We start from the raw sequence: 15,531 nt of genomic DNA on the forward strand, positions 1-15,531 counted from the left end.
TTCCACTTTTCCTTAAGTATTGTAAACGGTGATGAATAGTTGTTGGGGAGGGTTGGGGGCAAACGAGTTTGCCTTCAACTTCAACTTCATATTACAAATTATGTTAAAAAAACAACAACTTCTGGACTCTGAAAGGCTGGGCTGCTAGATTATGGAAAGAAAATCATAATCACGATTATTTCGGTCAAGATTGAAATCATGATTATTCAAACGATTACTTTGAGTTTGAAAATATGAGGCATTTCTCTCCAACCCTCCAAAAAAACACCTTAGAACAAAGAACTTTGAAATTTCCCCCTTAAAAAAATACACAAAATGTTAAAATAGCAAATGTTCAGTTCAAAAATAATAATAGATAAATATGTATCCAGCTGTTCTGCAAATTCAATACGATTTATTGAATTTAATGAATAAAATATCTATACCTATAAAAAACATAAAAGCTTGCTCTATTCGATTAGATTAGTTTTTTTCAGATCTTTTGACGTAAAAATCTAAATCGCAATCAAAATTCGATTGATCACACAGCCCTACTCACCTCTGATGCGGACGAATGAAAGTGCCCGGATGGAGCCCACGCTGTTCTCCGCCACGCACACGTAGGTCCCGGCGTGGGCGGAGCTGACCTTCTCCACCAGTAAGGAGCTCCGGCCCGACTCGTCCACAGTCGCCCCTGCACCATTAAGTACCTCACGTTAGGGGATATTGTTTAATATCGCAGGGTTACAGGTTTACAGATATCGAGATGTGTAAACCCCAAGAACCTCTGGTTTATATTATCGTGTTTTATTATATTTGTTTTTTCTTTTATTCTTGTCAGGCATTTAGTGCATCTGCTGCATAAAAGGTGTATTATGATTACAGTTGCATTGAATGACTGCTTGATATTCTAGTCAAGTCTAGTCTCCTCAGTAAAGTATTTGCTTTTAGTCAAATTTGAAACCAACCTTGTTATCTCAGATAATAGCGTAAGGATATGTTGTTTTGTTTTGCAGTTTCTTGATGAAGGTTGAATAGGGCCACATTATTGGGGTTAGGGCTGGGGTAAGCTTTAGGAGTAGCAAGTGTGTGTGCCACGATGGGATGCATGTTGTACCTGGGTAGGGACTGTTGTTGGCTGTCCAGTGGATGACAGGCGTGGGGGTTCCCTGTGCGTGGCAGGACAGGGCCAGACTCTGACCCACGTTGAGGGTCACGTCACCCGGCATCTCCTTGAAGACGGGCCTCATGTTGACGGACAGGCGGACATCTTGTCTGACGGAACCCGCAGAGTTGGCTGCCACACAGGTGAACACACCTCCGTCTCCTGGCTGTAGGAGAACAAGGTGTTTCTTTAAATACTAACAAGTAAATACACAATTATCGTCTGCAGGGTATTATAACAAATCTGATCGCTGACCTCCGCCCTCTCGATGATCAGCTCCCCCGACCGCAGGACGGTGAATTTGCCGGGACGGTTGAGCACGGCGGCCCCGTCTTTCTCCCAGGAGACCCTGGGCTCGGGGGACCCCTGGGCGGAGCAGGGCAGGAAGGCCTGGAAGCCCTGGACCACCGACAGCTCTGATTGGCCGGCGAGAATCATAGGAGGTACTGAAGGCAGAAAGACAGCTGGTTAGATAGTTATTGACATTGTCAAGGAAAGAAAGAAAGAAAGAAAGAAAGAAAGAAAGAAAGAAAGAAAGAAAGAAAGAAAGAAAGAAAGAAAGAAAGAAAGAAAGAAAGAATGAGGGAGAAATAAATCAGGAAAGAAAGGAAGGGCGCACGAACAAGGGAAGAAAGAAAGGAAGAGCACACGAACAAGGGAAGAAAGAAAGGAAGAGAGGATGAACAAACAAACAAATGAACGATCGGAATAAATACAGAAAGAAAGAAAGAAAGAAAGAAAGAGAGGAAGAAAGAACTAACAGAAGAAAGAAAGAGAGAAAGAAACAAAGAAATAAAGTAAGCGAGCGGACCGACCCTGGATCCCTAGCCTCATGTCGTGGCTGGCACGGCCGGCGAGGTTCCTGGCCGTGCAGGTGTACACGCCCGCGTCGCTGCGCTGCGTGGCGCTGATGCTCAGCGTTCCGTTGGCGAAGATGCGTACGTGAGCGCCGTCCAAGAGGGGCCTCCGGTCTTTGTACCATGTGACCTCCGGCTGGGGCTGCCCGTCAGCCACGCACTCCAGGCTGACCGCCTGGCCCAGCACCGCCACGTACTCCACCCTGGGGACGCTCAGCACCGGCGGGACTGGAGGGGCAACAGGGGCAACAGACATGGAGTCACATGGGCTCAGTGTTTAGAGAGAGACAGTGATCAAATGGGGGTACTTTAGAGCACTGCAGGGGGAACAAAATGAAACATAATTTGTTTTCACCCTCAGCTAGTTTAAATTGTTGGCGGAGGATCCGTGAATTCTCACGCATTCTCCTTTCTCTTTGTTGATGAAATCTTGTCTGTTCCAGGAAGAGACTTTTTTCTCCCAAAGATGTTTTTGTGCAGGTGAAGGGGGTACTCAGCTGAATATATATCTTTGTTTATTTGTTTAAATTTTCCTAATCACCATAAAGGTGTTTTTCCTTCACAAAGTGAGTTTAAAGTAGGTCCAGACACTTATTTCCTGGCACTCCAGGTCAATTAATAACAAGTGTTTATTTACCTTGAAGCACTAGTTTGGTCTGGCCCACGGCTGTGCCAGCCTCATTCTGCGCCAGACACTGGTACGTCCCTGCGTCGCCCAGGGTGACTCTGGAAAACTTGAGTGCTCCGTTGGAGAGCACAGCCAGTCTGTGTCCTGTCGTAGAAAGAGAGCTGGATTCAGGTCCTTAGGGTAGCCTGGTGGAGGGGCTTGCTGTGCATCGATCCATGTGTCTGGTGCAGTGTTTGGGGTTAGAGCATGGTTAAGGTCATGCGTAGACGTGGTCGCGGTCCATACCTGCCGAGATGGCTATTCCCTCTCTCTGCCAGACGATGGAAGGCCTGGGGAACCCGTGGGCCTCACAGGAGAGAACGGTTCCGTGGTGCAGAACCACCTGCACCTCTTCTGCCATTGGTCGGATCTCAGGAGGCTCTGATCATGACCAATACACGTTCACATGGTTAACAAGGGAAAGGGCCGAGGCTATTGGTCCTCACAGACACCTAGAGAGGTGGACCGCCTTACCTTGCACGGTGAGCGTGACATGCTTGTGCGCCACACCGACGGGGTTGCGGGCCGAGCAGGTGTACCGGCCCGCGTGGCTCGGAACCGCAGCCAAGATCTCAAGCACACCTGGAGACAGAAGTCACATGGCAGATACAGGAAACAAAGCACTATGATGATGAACATGATGTCTTCATCGCATATGAGAAATAGCTTTTATTCGTCAAATGTCTATTGTTAGGTGTTTTATTCGGTGTTATAATAGATCATAGTACATCCTACCAGTAGGCAGGATCCTGTACGCTCCCCCTCTCAGGCTCAACTTGGCCCCGCCCCTGGTCCAGATGACGGCGGGCGCCGGCCGGCCCTGTGCGTGACAAGGCAGCGAGACAGCGGCCATCTTTACAGCGGTGACCGCGGTGACATCGTCTTCAATAGACGGCGGAACTGAACGACAAGAAATCAACACAATCCGATCACAAACCCCTTGTGATCAAATCACACTGAGTCACGGTGAGGTCATGGTCACGTCACGGTGATTCCACTTTGACGTCAAGGTGACATTATGGTGTGGCATCGTCATCGGAGCGTTACCTTGCAGGAGCACCTCGATGACCCTGCGCTCCTCTCCGACCACGTTGACGGCGGTGCACTCAAAGTAGCCCTCGTCCTCATTGGATGGGGAGGCCACCACAAGGGAGCCCGAGGAGAGCAACCTGGAGCCGACCACAGAGACACGGGTTCATCAGACGCCCTGAGCCACGGGACGGCGTGCCGCCGCCACAGGCCGCCGGGGTGAAGGAGCTCACCTGTACGCCCCGGGCTGCTGGTTGATGTCTAGCGGGGTGCCGTTCCTCTTCCAGGTGACCTGGGGAGCAGGTATCCCCTTGGTCTCACAGCTCAGCACAGCTCTGACGCCCGTGGTCACGGTCACGTTGAAGGGCCCGGGGATGATGGAGGGGCCCACTGAGCAGGGGGGGGACGGGACACACATGACCGGGTCAGACAGCAGGCAGCGGCCTCGGATTTGTTTGGTAATTGAGTCTGTGTTGTTCAGGTGTCATTTGTAGTTTATGTTTACATTAAGTCGTTGTATTTTACCCAAAGGAGACCCACACACACACATTCACATTCACACATACACAAACACACGCACACACACAAACACACACACACACACACACACACACACACACACACCCATACACACACACAAACGCACACACGCACCGTCATGGATCAGTTGAAGCATGACTCTACTTACCCTGCATACAGAGGTCCCTCAAGCCCAGTTTTAAGTCTTATAGGCATCTCGTTTGTGGGTATGCAAAAGTAGGGTAACGACGTTCTACAATTCTATAATTTATAATTTATAAGTACCACAACATCACATCCAAAACCCTTCATTAGCGGGAGTGGTAGTCACCGAACACGCGGAGGTCCATCCCCCGGTGGTCCGAGCCCGCCTGGTTGGAGACGGTACAGTAGTAGCGCCCGGCGTCACTCAGCTGGACGTCCTGAACACGCAGGGAGCCCTCAAAGAGCAGGTACCTTAAACACGCAACGCACAACCGTGAACACACAACACTAACCCAACCGTGAGAACACAGCCTAAACACAACCCTGAACACGCAACACAAACACAACCTTAAACACACAGCACAAACACAACCCAGGACACACAACGGACAAACACAACCCTTAACAAACAACGGACAAACACATCCCTTAACCACAAACACAACCGTATACACACACCACAGACACAACCCTCAACACAGACCGCAGGCCTCGCCAAGATCCTCTCAGCCATCCCCACCCAGTAAGTATAATCCCTCATCAGTCTCAATAACACCCAATCTTGTGCACACGACCAAACATGGGAAACGGTGGCGTGGTTACTTTAATCAAACCATGTGACCACATTTGACACGTTGATTGACACAGCCGTCTGACACGAGCCCCGGTCTGCACAAACAAAAACAGAGCACATACTTATTGCTGTCATGACTCAGCGGGAAGCCGTCCTTCCTCCAGGTGACGGTGGGGGAGGTGTCGCCCAGGGCCTCACACGGCAGCACCGCGTCCTGGCCCTGGTGGGCCGTCACCAGGGAGCTGCTCTCCTTGATCACCGGGGGCACTGGAGCGATGGGAGGATGCAGAGAAAACCAGGTCAGTATCAGCGTATGTCTTTATACACACAACTATGGTACCATCATATAGTAGACACACAACTACAGTATCATCAGGTTGTTGACACATAACTATGGTACCATCATATAGTAGACAGACAACTATAGTATCATCAGGTTGTTGACACACAACTTTGGTACCATCATATAGTATATACACAACTATAGTGGCATCATGTTGTAGATACACAACTACAGTACCATCATGTAGTATACACACAACTATAGTACCATCTTATGGTATACACAGAATTATAGTACCATAATATAGTATTCACACAACCATAATATCATCATTTTGTATATGCACAACCAAAGTATCATCATTTAGTATATAAACAACTATAGCATCACAATGTTGTCTATACAAAACTATCGTATCATCATATTGTAGGTCCAAATGACCTATTATAACTGTGGGTAAATCCAAACAAATGTTTAATGTATTCTATTAATTTGCTGTGGTCCAGTCACCCAGACTAAGAGAGACTCTCCACGATTTAGCTCTGTATAAACTGTTAATAATGTGTTATAACATGGACTGACGGAGAATCTCCACACTGAAGTAGAGGCTGGTGCTGCCCGCCATGTTGGTGACCACGCAGCTGTAATGTCCACTGTCCTCGGGTCGGACCTCCTGGATCTCCAGGTACTGCCCCCCCGCCAGCTTCTGGATGTGACCGCCCAGCTGACAGAAGAAGAAAGACATCACATTATTTTATATTTTGAGTGTTTTTTTTGTGATCCATGACCCTTTGTGACGAGCTTCTCTACCTGCAGTTTGACGTCATCCTTGTACCACTCTATCTCAGGAGCGGGGTCGCTGTCAGCCAAACACTCCAGGGTCAGGTGTCCCTTGGAGGCCACCGTCACGGTCCTCACCTCACCCGAGCCCAGGAGCGTCGGGGGCACTGGAAGAGAGACACACAAGCGTGAGACAGCTTGATGCATTAGAGATGAGATGAGATTAGATGAGATGAGATGAGATGGAGCTCTTTCTGTTGTTTTCTGTTGTTGCGTGTACTGCTGTAACACCTGATGTAACACCTCAAAAGTATAGTTAACATCCTTATCAACTCTAAAAATATACAAGCAATGAGACCTCTATTTTTGGATGAACAGGGAGATGTGACTAAAGGCCCTCGATCACAACACACACCCATATGGGCCTTTCTTTTACAGCATGGAAAAACTATTTAAACTTGAGCCAGAAAGAAACAAGGGAGAAAAAGTGATTAATTAGGGCTGAGGTAAACGACTAGAGGACATCAGGGTTCTTTCGTCATATGCTTGAGCTCTTGGCCAAGAGGAACACAATGTATTACCCTGGACGCGGACCCAGTGGTTCCGTCCGTCCTCTCCTGCCGGGCTGCTGGCCAAGCAGGTGTACAGCCCCGCATCCTCCACCTGAAAGAGCAGCACATCAATCACCTTGAGCTGTGGTACAACCGGAAGATAGTTCTATGCCTGCTGCCGGGAAAGAGTTTCACTGTAGAGTTCAACAAAGCAAGAAGAACACCACCCGTTTTAGAACGTAACGCATAGAACGTTTGAAACACACTTATTGTATGTTGTACATCCTTGCACTTAAAAATAGTACTTATCTATCTTTGTTGTTTGCGGGGAATGGGTCAACCTAGTGATTGTTAGTCCTTGGCACATGGTTCTATGAACTTGCTTTCTGTACACCGACAGCGATATATCGTTGTCTCTTTTTATTGACAAATGTACTTATTGTAAGTCGCTTTGGATAAAAGTGTCTACTAAATGCCCTAAATCTAAATCTACAAGTAAAAGTTGCATCAGAACAGTATGAGGGCACACTTGCATGCTAGTCATACCATTAATTTTCCTCCATTACACTTACCTCCACTTTGCTTATTTTGACGAAGCGTCCCTCCTCCGTCACCACCTCCGGCCGCTCCATGGGACGTCCGTCTTTGAGCCAGCTGAGGGTGGGCGGGGGGACCCCCACGGCCGTGCACTCCAGCTCTAGGGGGCTGTTTACGGCCAGGGTCAGCTCATTGGGGGACCCCGTGCTGGATATCTTCGGGGGCTCTGGGGAAAAGCAACACAGTTTCAAGCCCCATCCACCAATCACATGCCTGCACCATATTCTGGTGAACATATCAATACATTTTAAGCAATACAAAGACTATTTAAATTTAGCTGTGGTTTTACCTTAGTTTATTTCATTTACGGATATATTGTAGATATTGTATTCGAGTTATCACAATCTATATTTTTATGTTTATTTGTATTCTTATATTCTCTGTTTAATTGTCACTGTCCGTTGAGGCCCCTGAATTTGCTGTCTCATCACAACTGATCTTATCCTATTAATTTGACATTAATTTACATTTAGGGCATTTAGCAGACGCTTTAATCCACACATTCCCACGCCGAAAGAGGAGTCAATCATGCAAGGATACAAGCTGCTTTCCAGGAGCAGTTAGGGTTAAGGGTCTTGCTCAGGGACACTCTAGGTGCTAGGAGGTTCCAAGGATCGAACCAGCAATCTTCCGGTTACGAGAAAACCCGCTCTACCTCCTGAGCAAAGCCGCCTCTTCATTCAGAAGGAAGTGCCCCAGACGTGTCCAGCATTGCTTTATGGTGTGAGTTGTACCGAGCACGGTGAGGTTGAAGCTCTTGGTGCTGCTGCCCGCCTGGTTGCTGGCCACGCAGCTGTAGAGCCCCCCGTCGGAGGGGGCCACGTCGGGCAGCTGCAGCCGCGTCTCGCGGCCGTCCAGCAGCAGGTTGCGGTGCAGCGACAGCGGCTGGCCGTCCTTCAGCCAGGTCAGGGTGGGCGGGGGCACGCCCCGCGCTTCGCACGTCAGGGTCACCAAGGAGCCCTGCACCACCGTGACGGGCTCCACGGGCTCCACACGGTCCACACCAGGGGGCGCTGTGGGGCCGACACACGGGGAGGTGGGGGTTAAACCGAATTTATCACTAGGTGTGAAATTAGCCTTGAAAAGCTGTTTTATAATGTGCCCTGATTTAGTGACATCACAAGTAGGAGTGTCCACCCAGATGGATGCTGGGTAGATCAGCCTACCAGCCTACCCGAGGGACTGTAGAGACTGGTAGGCTGATCTATCCAGCATCAATGTAGCTCCACTCCCACCAGTGATGTCACCAAGTCACATGGTGCAGGGCAGACTCTGAAACGGCTTGCGATGGCTAATGACTCTCACACCGGCTGGTCAAACAGGGGCCTTTTAACATTGAACAGAACGTGGTGCAAGCCTGTTAATGGTTAGCGGTCATCGGTGGTCGGTGATCATCTCTATGAGAGTTTTTGATTGGGAGCAATATGCTATGTGGACATTAATTACATGAGAAGCACATGTGCACATTTGACATCATGGAAGCAGATTACACTTGTGACCCATAAATGAGGAAGCGCTGGTGTGGTGTCCAGTGTGGCAGAGGGATAATACCTTGGACCTGGACGTTGTAGCTGAGCTCTGCGAGCCCTGCTGGGCTGCGCGCCACACAGGTGTACACGCCTGCATCGGTGAGCAGCACGGGAGAGATCCTGCACAACGCAAGAGGAACCGGGAACCAAATATCAAACAGCAATGCTTTGGACGAGGACTTCTTCAGCCAGATTCCCTCGCAACAATGCAAACACAACGATCAAAATCATTCAATAATGAAGTAGTAGAATGAGAATACAATCGGAAACTTTGTCGGTTGTAAACCTTTTTACTGTGTTCTTGTCCAATGGTTTGGAAGGTTTAACCAACCCACTCATGCTGGCGAATTAGCTCCCTTTGTGTAAACCATGTGACTGTGTGCTGTCTCTTCGGTCGTGTCTGATGAAACATCTCAATAAACTGACCTGAGGACAGAGTCTCCCGAGAGGAGGCGGGTGCGGGCCGAGAGGAACAGGGGGTGTCCGTTCTTCAGCCAGCTGATCTGGGGCGGGGGGGTGCCCACGGCGTGGCACTCCAGCGTCACGGCGCTGTCCTGCGTCACCTGCACCTCTCTGGGGACAGACGTCTCGCCGGAGATAGTGGGCGGGACTTGAGGAGTGGATTGACATGACAGTCATTTGGTGTAAGCTTTTAAACCGAAGCAAGTTGGCAGAGAACTATCAAAGCATGGGCTTGTTTTTGTAGCTACATCTATTTTGACTGACTCATTTGTAGCTACAAACGATTTTAGAGCTACAATCTTTTCTAACTTTTGTAGATACAAAATATCTTTTTGTTTTAGATACAAAAGAAATGTCAAAATCTACGTAACCTTGTTTTTGTACCTACATCGATTCCGACTTTTCGGAGAAGACTGATGAAAAGATGGTCGATAAGAAATCAACTGAATGACATCCAGTGGTATCCATTAACATGAACTGAAATCAGAAATGCAGCAGAACTTACCGAGCACGAAGAGGGTGTACAGTCTGCTCTCCTGGCCGGCAGGGCTGACCGCCAGACAGGTGTATGTCCCAGAGTCCTCCTTGCTAAGCCTCAGCAAGGTCAAAAAGATGCCATCTGGGGTCACGCTGTAAACACATTCAACATGTTTTACCCTTTCATTCAGCATTTACATGCGCTTTTTATCCGAAGCAACTACTCATCACTGCTGGATACGTGTCCTAAAGGAGCAGGAAGGGGTTAGGCTTCCTGAACAGGGATGCCTCCGGGTAGGACTGATAATGGATGGGAAACAGGGAGCAGAAGAACGCCTCACTCTATGTGCTGGGAGTCTGAGCCCTCCAGAGTGGCTCCGTTCTTCAGCCAGCTCAGGGTCGGGGTGGGGGTCCCCGTGGCTCTGCACTCCAGGGTCAGCTCCTCCCCCATGGGGGCACTCAGGTCTGAGGACTGGCCCGACTCCAGGATGGTTGGCTGGACTGGTGGGGCACCACCACCGCGGGACGGAGAGCAATACAGTTGAATTGGTTGGGATGTCCATTAAGGGGTTAACCAATGCTAACACTCAATCAGCAAAGGTGCCATCTCTGATGAAATGCTTAAATTGCTGTCTCTGATTGGCTTAACCGAGGACCATGTGATGCCGTGATTCAATCAAAAGCGAGAAAGGGAATGACTTGTATTTATGCTTCCGTTGGTTTTATTTTAGTGTTTGGTAGGCCTAAGTCGTGTAACTATTTTGATTCTTATCCCCATTTTTTCTCACAATGCCATTACATACGTGAGCTCTCGTTAACCTAAACACCACGTGACACATCTGAAACTACTTGTTATCTTTCGATAATGGCCGACATACACACTTTTTTTTCTCAATAAACTGATTAAGGGGTGTTACCTTGCACGGTGAGGGTGTAGTCCTTCTTGGCCTCTCCCCCGCTGTTCTTAGCCAGACAGGTGTACCTCCCGGCATGGGACAGGGTGAGTGGCCCCAGCTCGAGCCTGTTGCCCCGGACTGACCACTGCCACTGCAGACTGCTCTCTGCACCGCAAACACACTCAGTTACCCCGGCTCCACAACAGCAGCGGCTTAGCACACCTTTTACTGTTTAATGTTTAACATCACCCCCCAAACCCAGTCATTCTGTTGAGCCTTCTCACCAATAGGGGTCCCATCTTTGAACCAGGTGGTGCTGGGAACCGGGACCCCAGAGGCCTCGCAAAGCAGGGTGACCACAGAGCCCAGAGTCCGAGTAAGGGTCTCCTGTAGGGGTCCGTCAAGAACAGGCGGGACTGTGGGTGACACCAATGACACAACACGTATTATGATTAATTATGAAGAATGTGTTCAACGGTGTTGTGTGACTGAAGTGTGAGGGAGTATGCGGACCAAGAAGTGCGTGCACTCAACACACAAGGCCAGCCGAGCAGAGGCCTGTCTCACCGTGAACTGTCAACCTGAACGTCCTGTCCACCTGTCCCGCCACGTTGGACACCTTGCAGGTGTATGTGCCGCCATCTGACAACTAGACAACCAAGAAAAAAATACTTTGAAAGCTATTCACAAGTTAGGGGTGAACTTAATGATGAATTGAACATCGGCTGAAATATTGATATCGGTTATCTGTTACTAAGCAATATTAGTTACGTAATCGGCCCCTAAAATACATCGGTCGGGCTCTAGAAACACTGCAGGGGAACCTGTAGTGTTCAATTCAATTACTGACCTGCACTCCCTCGATGTCCAGCTGGTGGCGCTGCATCCCCAGGCCGTTCCCCGGGACCAGCTGCAGCCCGTTCCTGTACCATGTGACCTCGGGCTCCGGGAGGCCCCTGGCCTCGCAGCGCAGTGTGACGGTGGAGCCCACCTGGGGCTCCAGCACCTCTGACTCAGACTCCACCCGGGGCCTCAGGCTGGGCAGCACTGTGGGCGTAACACAGAGAGGAAGGCTGAGAGGCGTGACGGGGAGGAAACCCACAAGTTATAATTATAATGATTCATTCAGGAGGTTTTTAATCATGTTTTACAGCCGGCTTTTCCAGGAAATATAACAGTTGCTTCCTGGTAGGCATGCTTGGTGTGTGTGTGTGTGTGTGTTTTGAGTGTGTGTGTCTGTGTGTGTGTGTGTGTGTGTGTGTGTGTGTGTGTGTGTGTGTGTGTGTGTGTTTGAGTGTGTGTGTGTGTGTGTGTGTGTGTGTGTGTGTGTGTGTGTGTGTGTGTGTGTGTGTGTGTGTGTGTGTTTGTATGTAGCTCATCAGACCAGAGTGTTTTGTTGTGTGATGGGATCATTCAACCAAGCGGGATAAAACACACCAGTTGTAATTATACGGTTTTTATCATTTTTTTACAGCCGTCTTCTCTAGGAAACAACAGCTGCTTCCTGGTGTGCATGTCTGTGTATGGGTGTGTGTGTGTGTGTGTGTGTGTGTGTGTGTGTGTGTGTGTGTGTGTGTGTGTGTGTGTGTGTGTGTGTGTGTGTGTGTGTGTGTGTGTGTGTGTGTGTTTTGTGTGTGTGTGTGTGTGTGTGTGTGTGTGTGTGTGTGTGTGTGTGTGTGTGTGTTTGTGTGTGTGTATGTTTGCGTGTGCGTGGGCGTGTGCGTGTGCGTGTGTGTGTGTGTGTGTCTGTGTCTGTGTCTGTGTGCGTGTGTGTGTGTGTGTGTGTGTGTGTCAGTGTAGGCGGCAGCAGCGGCCCTAGTTGCTAGGCCCTAGTAGCTGCTTCCTGGTGTGCATGTCTGTGTATGGGTGTGTGTGTGTGTGTGTGTGTGTGTGTGTGTGTGTGTGTGTGTGTGTGTCTGTGTGTGTGTGTGTGTGTGTGTGTGTGTGTATGTGTGTGTGTGTGTGTGTGTGTGTGTGTGTGTGTGTGTGTGTGTGTGTGTGTGTTTGTGTGTGTGTATGTTTGCGTGGGCGTGGGCGTGTGCGTGTGCGTGTGTGTGTGTGTGTGTGTGTGTGTGTCTGTGTCTGTGTCTGTGTCTGTGTGCGTGTGTGTGTGTGTGTGTCAGTGTAGGCGGCAGCAGCGGCCCTAGCCTCCATTCTGTCTCACCGTAGACACTGAGCAGGATGCTCTTCTGGTCCTGGCCGGCTGAGTTGGTGGCTGTGCACACGTACTGACCGGCGTCCTCCACTCTGGCCCGTGGCAGCTGCAGCATCTGACCACCTGGGGGCAGTGTTCACTCTGTTGTCATTTTCATTCAATTAATGCCAAATCCTACTAAATCCTATTACTTCTGTACTGAAAGGTCCTCAGTGTTGGGATGGATTCACAAATACAACAGGGATCAGGAGGTACTCTGAGTCATCGCAGGGCTTCAGAGAGCCATTCTGACCTGGTAAGATGTGGATGCCGGTGGTTAAGTGGAGTAGCTGTCCATCTCTGGTCCAGATGACTTCTGGAGGAGGGTAGGCCTGGACATCACACAGCAGGGACACCATGTGGCCGTCAATCACACTCACCTCCTGCTCCTTCTGCCCAGTGATCCTGGGAGGGACTGAGAGGTTTAGAGGTGGTTTAGAGACATAACAAACAGCTAGAGATGAGGGTGCAGCCTCTGCCTTAAACAGTGAGCAGAGTGATTAAATTACTTGTGTATATCTTTACTGGTTGTGACTATACAGGGTTGATGAAAGCATTTGACAGGAAAACAGAAAACAAAATAAAATGTCCATGTGATTTTTAAAACAGTCTGACAGGCTTTCATTCTTTGGTGCTTAGTCCGTAGCTTAGTCCGTAGCGCTGTACCGCAGGTACCAACCAGTGACGATTACTTTGTCCCTGAAGCATCCTCCACCAGTGATGGTCTTACCTTGCACTGTGAGGCTGAAGAGTTTCTCCATGGTCCCGACCTTGTTCTTGCCCACGCACAGGTACCCAGCCATGTCTGACACCTGGACACTGAGCAGCTAGGAGAGACACCACACACCATCAATCGTTACATTGTCAAACCCTCTCCTCGGTGGTTGGTCCAATCATGTGTTCTTTGCCTTAGGAGCACATCTCCTGGCCGCCTACCTGCAGCTGCGTCCCGTCCTCACTGAGGTGGAGGTGGGCGGAGGAGTCCGGGCGCACCGGCTGCCCGTCCTTCAGCCAGGACACGGCGGGTGCTGGGTGGCCCGTCACGTCGCAGTTAAGCACCACGGTGGAGTTGAGCACCACCGTCACCTCCTCCATGTAGCCCTCCGAGTCCAGGATGAAAGGAGGCACTGGGAGGAGGCAAGAGTCTCAGTGAAACGTCGTGGAGCTTCCATCCAACTTACATTCACATTACATTCAGGGCATTTAGCAGACACTTTTATCCAAAGCGACTTGCAATAAGTACATGTGTCAGAAGAAGAGAAACAATATATCGCTGTCAGAGCACTAAGGATGTTCATATAACCAGGTGCCAAGCCCTAACAATTGTTAGGTTAAACCATTCCCTGTGTACAACAAAAATAGCTAGGATAAAATGCCACACAAGGCTTATCACTATTTGCAAGGACAACATACAATAAGTGCATACATTAAGTGCCAGGACGTACAACATACAATAAGTGTGCAAGAGGGGGGTGGGAGGGATGGGGGTTGGTAAGGGTGGAGGCTATGCAGAGTCTAGGTGAACTCTGAACGAGTGAGTCAGGGATGCTGGCTGATGATGAGCTCTGCTGCACCCTGGTTCTTACGGTTCTTACCCAGGACCTCCAGGTCAAAGTGCATGCGGTCCTCTCCGGCCTCGTTGACGGCCTGGCACGTGTATTTCCCGGCATCCTCCTCCTGCACCCGGGGAATCTGCAGCACCTGTCCACCTTAGATAAGGAGATAGGGGACACATCAGGTACATTGTCTACAGCTCTACAGAACCACGCATAGATCTATCTGGAGGAGTGGACCTCCTCTGACCTGGAAGCAGGAGCACTCCGTCGGTGGCGTTGAGCTTGCGGCCCTCCCGATACCAGCTGATTATGGGCGGGGGGATGGCGTTGCTCTCGCAGGACAGGCTGATGGGGTGCCCCAGGACCACCTCCGTCTTCTCCGTCATGTCCCTGTCTTCGTGGCCTCCGTCGTCCTCCTCGTCCCTGAGACCCCAGGCCGCCTCTCTGTTGACCACCCGCTGGAACACAGGGGGGACTGGCGCCGGAGAACGGTCCGCATCAGTATTCGAAGACTGCACTTTCCATCTGTTTTACCTCGTCTACTGTTCTACCGCATCTCTCTACTCCGTTTCAATAATACACGAACCAGAAGGCATCTCAAGAATATAACATGCACAACAAAGTCAATCCCTCTTTGGAAATCTCTATGAATTATTATTTGGTCCGCTTTAGTACCCTACTGCTTGTTGACTCTGTACTCTCTAATCTCATATGAAATGAAAAACTTAAGACAACCTCATAAATCAGGCTACTATGGTTACCGTTTATTACACACCTTGAATGGTGACATGGAAGTCTTTTTTGTCCTCCCCTGCAGTGTTAGTGACCACGCAGGTGTACTGTCCCTCGTGGGCCAGAGTGGCGTTCTCGATGCGGAGTACATGACCGTTGCCATGGGAACCATCTTGTAAATTTCCGTGCAGCAGCTGGAATAGGGAGCCAATCGGATGATCTAATTAGTGTATGCTGAAAGATGCAGGTGTTAGGTTCTTTTGTTCATCATCTTTGTGTTAACTAAGCACTCTGTGAATGCAGGAAATTAAAGGAAATAATTATGAAAATTGGTTAGTTATGATTGTAGTGAATTAGATGGATTGAAATCATCACTGGAGATAATTAACATGAGAACATATCTTTTTAACTTTCTTTAAAAAATGCTCTATTAAATTTTTGAATGGATTCCTTCAACGAAGGCGTACTAGAACGCTGGAC

The 15,531-nt window shown here is 49.3% G+C and overlaps 1 protein-coding gene across 1 annotated transcript in view; it reads right to left on the reverse strand.

The window, feature by feature from the left end:
* Positions 1-15,531, reverse strand: part of hmcn2 (hemicentin 2) — a 61,852-nt gene that overhangs the window by 14,654 nt on the left and 31,667 nt on the right. Inside the window, exons 33-64 of the mRNA XM_056591590.1 lie at positions 15,095-15,245; positions 14,567-14,794; positions 14,359-14,472; positions 13,700-13,890; positions 13,494-13,590; positions 13,017-13,178; positions 12,734-12,847; positions 11,420-11,616; positions 11,137-11,218; positions 10,854-10,985; positions 10,591-10,734; positions 10,015-10,174; positions 9,702-9,826; positions 9,161-9,344; positions 8,757-8,854; positions 7,940-8,218; positions 7,181-7,371; positions 6,639-6,720; positions 6,088-6,224; positions 5,860-6,001; positions 5,117-5,261; positions 4,548-4,672; positions 3,931-4,087; positions 3,716-3,837; positions 3,404-3,568; positions 3,143-3,250; positions 2,915-3,049; positions 2,639-2,773; positions 1,960-2,229; positions 1,400-1,590; positions 1,097-1,310; positions 539-673 (exon numbers count right to left, since the gene is read on the reverse strand). Of these exons, the coding sequence (XP_056447565.1) occupies positions 539-673; positions 1,097-1,310; positions 1,400-1,590; positions 1,960-2,229; positions 2,639-2,773; positions 2,915-3,049; positions 3,143-3,250; positions 3,404-3,568; positions 3,716-3,837; positions 3,931-4,087; positions 4,548-4,672; positions 5,117-5,261; positions 5,860-6,001; positions 6,088-6,224; positions 6,639-6,720; positions 7,181-7,371; positions 7,940-8,218; positions 8,757-8,854; positions 9,161-9,344; positions 9,702-9,826; positions 10,015-10,174; positions 10,591-10,734; positions 10,854-10,985; positions 11,137-11,218; positions 11,420-11,616; positions 12,734-12,847; positions 13,017-13,178; positions 13,494-13,590; positions 13,700-13,890; positions 14,359-14,472; positions 14,567-14,794; positions 15,095-15,245 (4,912 nt within the window). The remainder of the gene's footprint in view (positions 1-538; positions 674-1,096; positions 1,311-1,399; positions 1,591-1,959; positions 2,230-2,638; positions 2,774-2,914; positions 3,050-3,142; positions 3,251-3,403; positions 3,569-3,715; positions 3,838-3,930; positions 4,088-4,547; positions 4,673-5,116; positions 5,262-5,859; positions 6,002-6,087; positions 6,225-6,638; positions 6,721-7,180; positions 7,372-7,939; positions 8,219-8,756; positions 8,855-9,160; positions 9,345-9,701; positions 9,827-10,014; positions 10,175-10,590; positions 10,735-10,853; positions 10,986-11,136; positions 11,219-11,419; positions 11,617-12,733; positions 12,848-13,016; positions 13,179-13,493; positions 13,591-13,699; positions 13,891-14,358; positions 14,473-14,566; positions 14,795-15,094; positions 15,246-15,531) is intronic.

Source organism: Gadus chalcogrammus, chromosome 6, assembly GCF_026213295.1.
Source record: "Gadus chalcogrammus isolate NIFS_2021 chromosome 6, NIFS_Gcha_1.0, whole genome shotgun sequence".
Classification (NCBI taxonomy): domain Eukaryota; kingdom Metazoa; phylum Chordata; class Actinopteri; order Gadiformes; family Gadidae; genus Gadus; species Gadus chalcogrammus.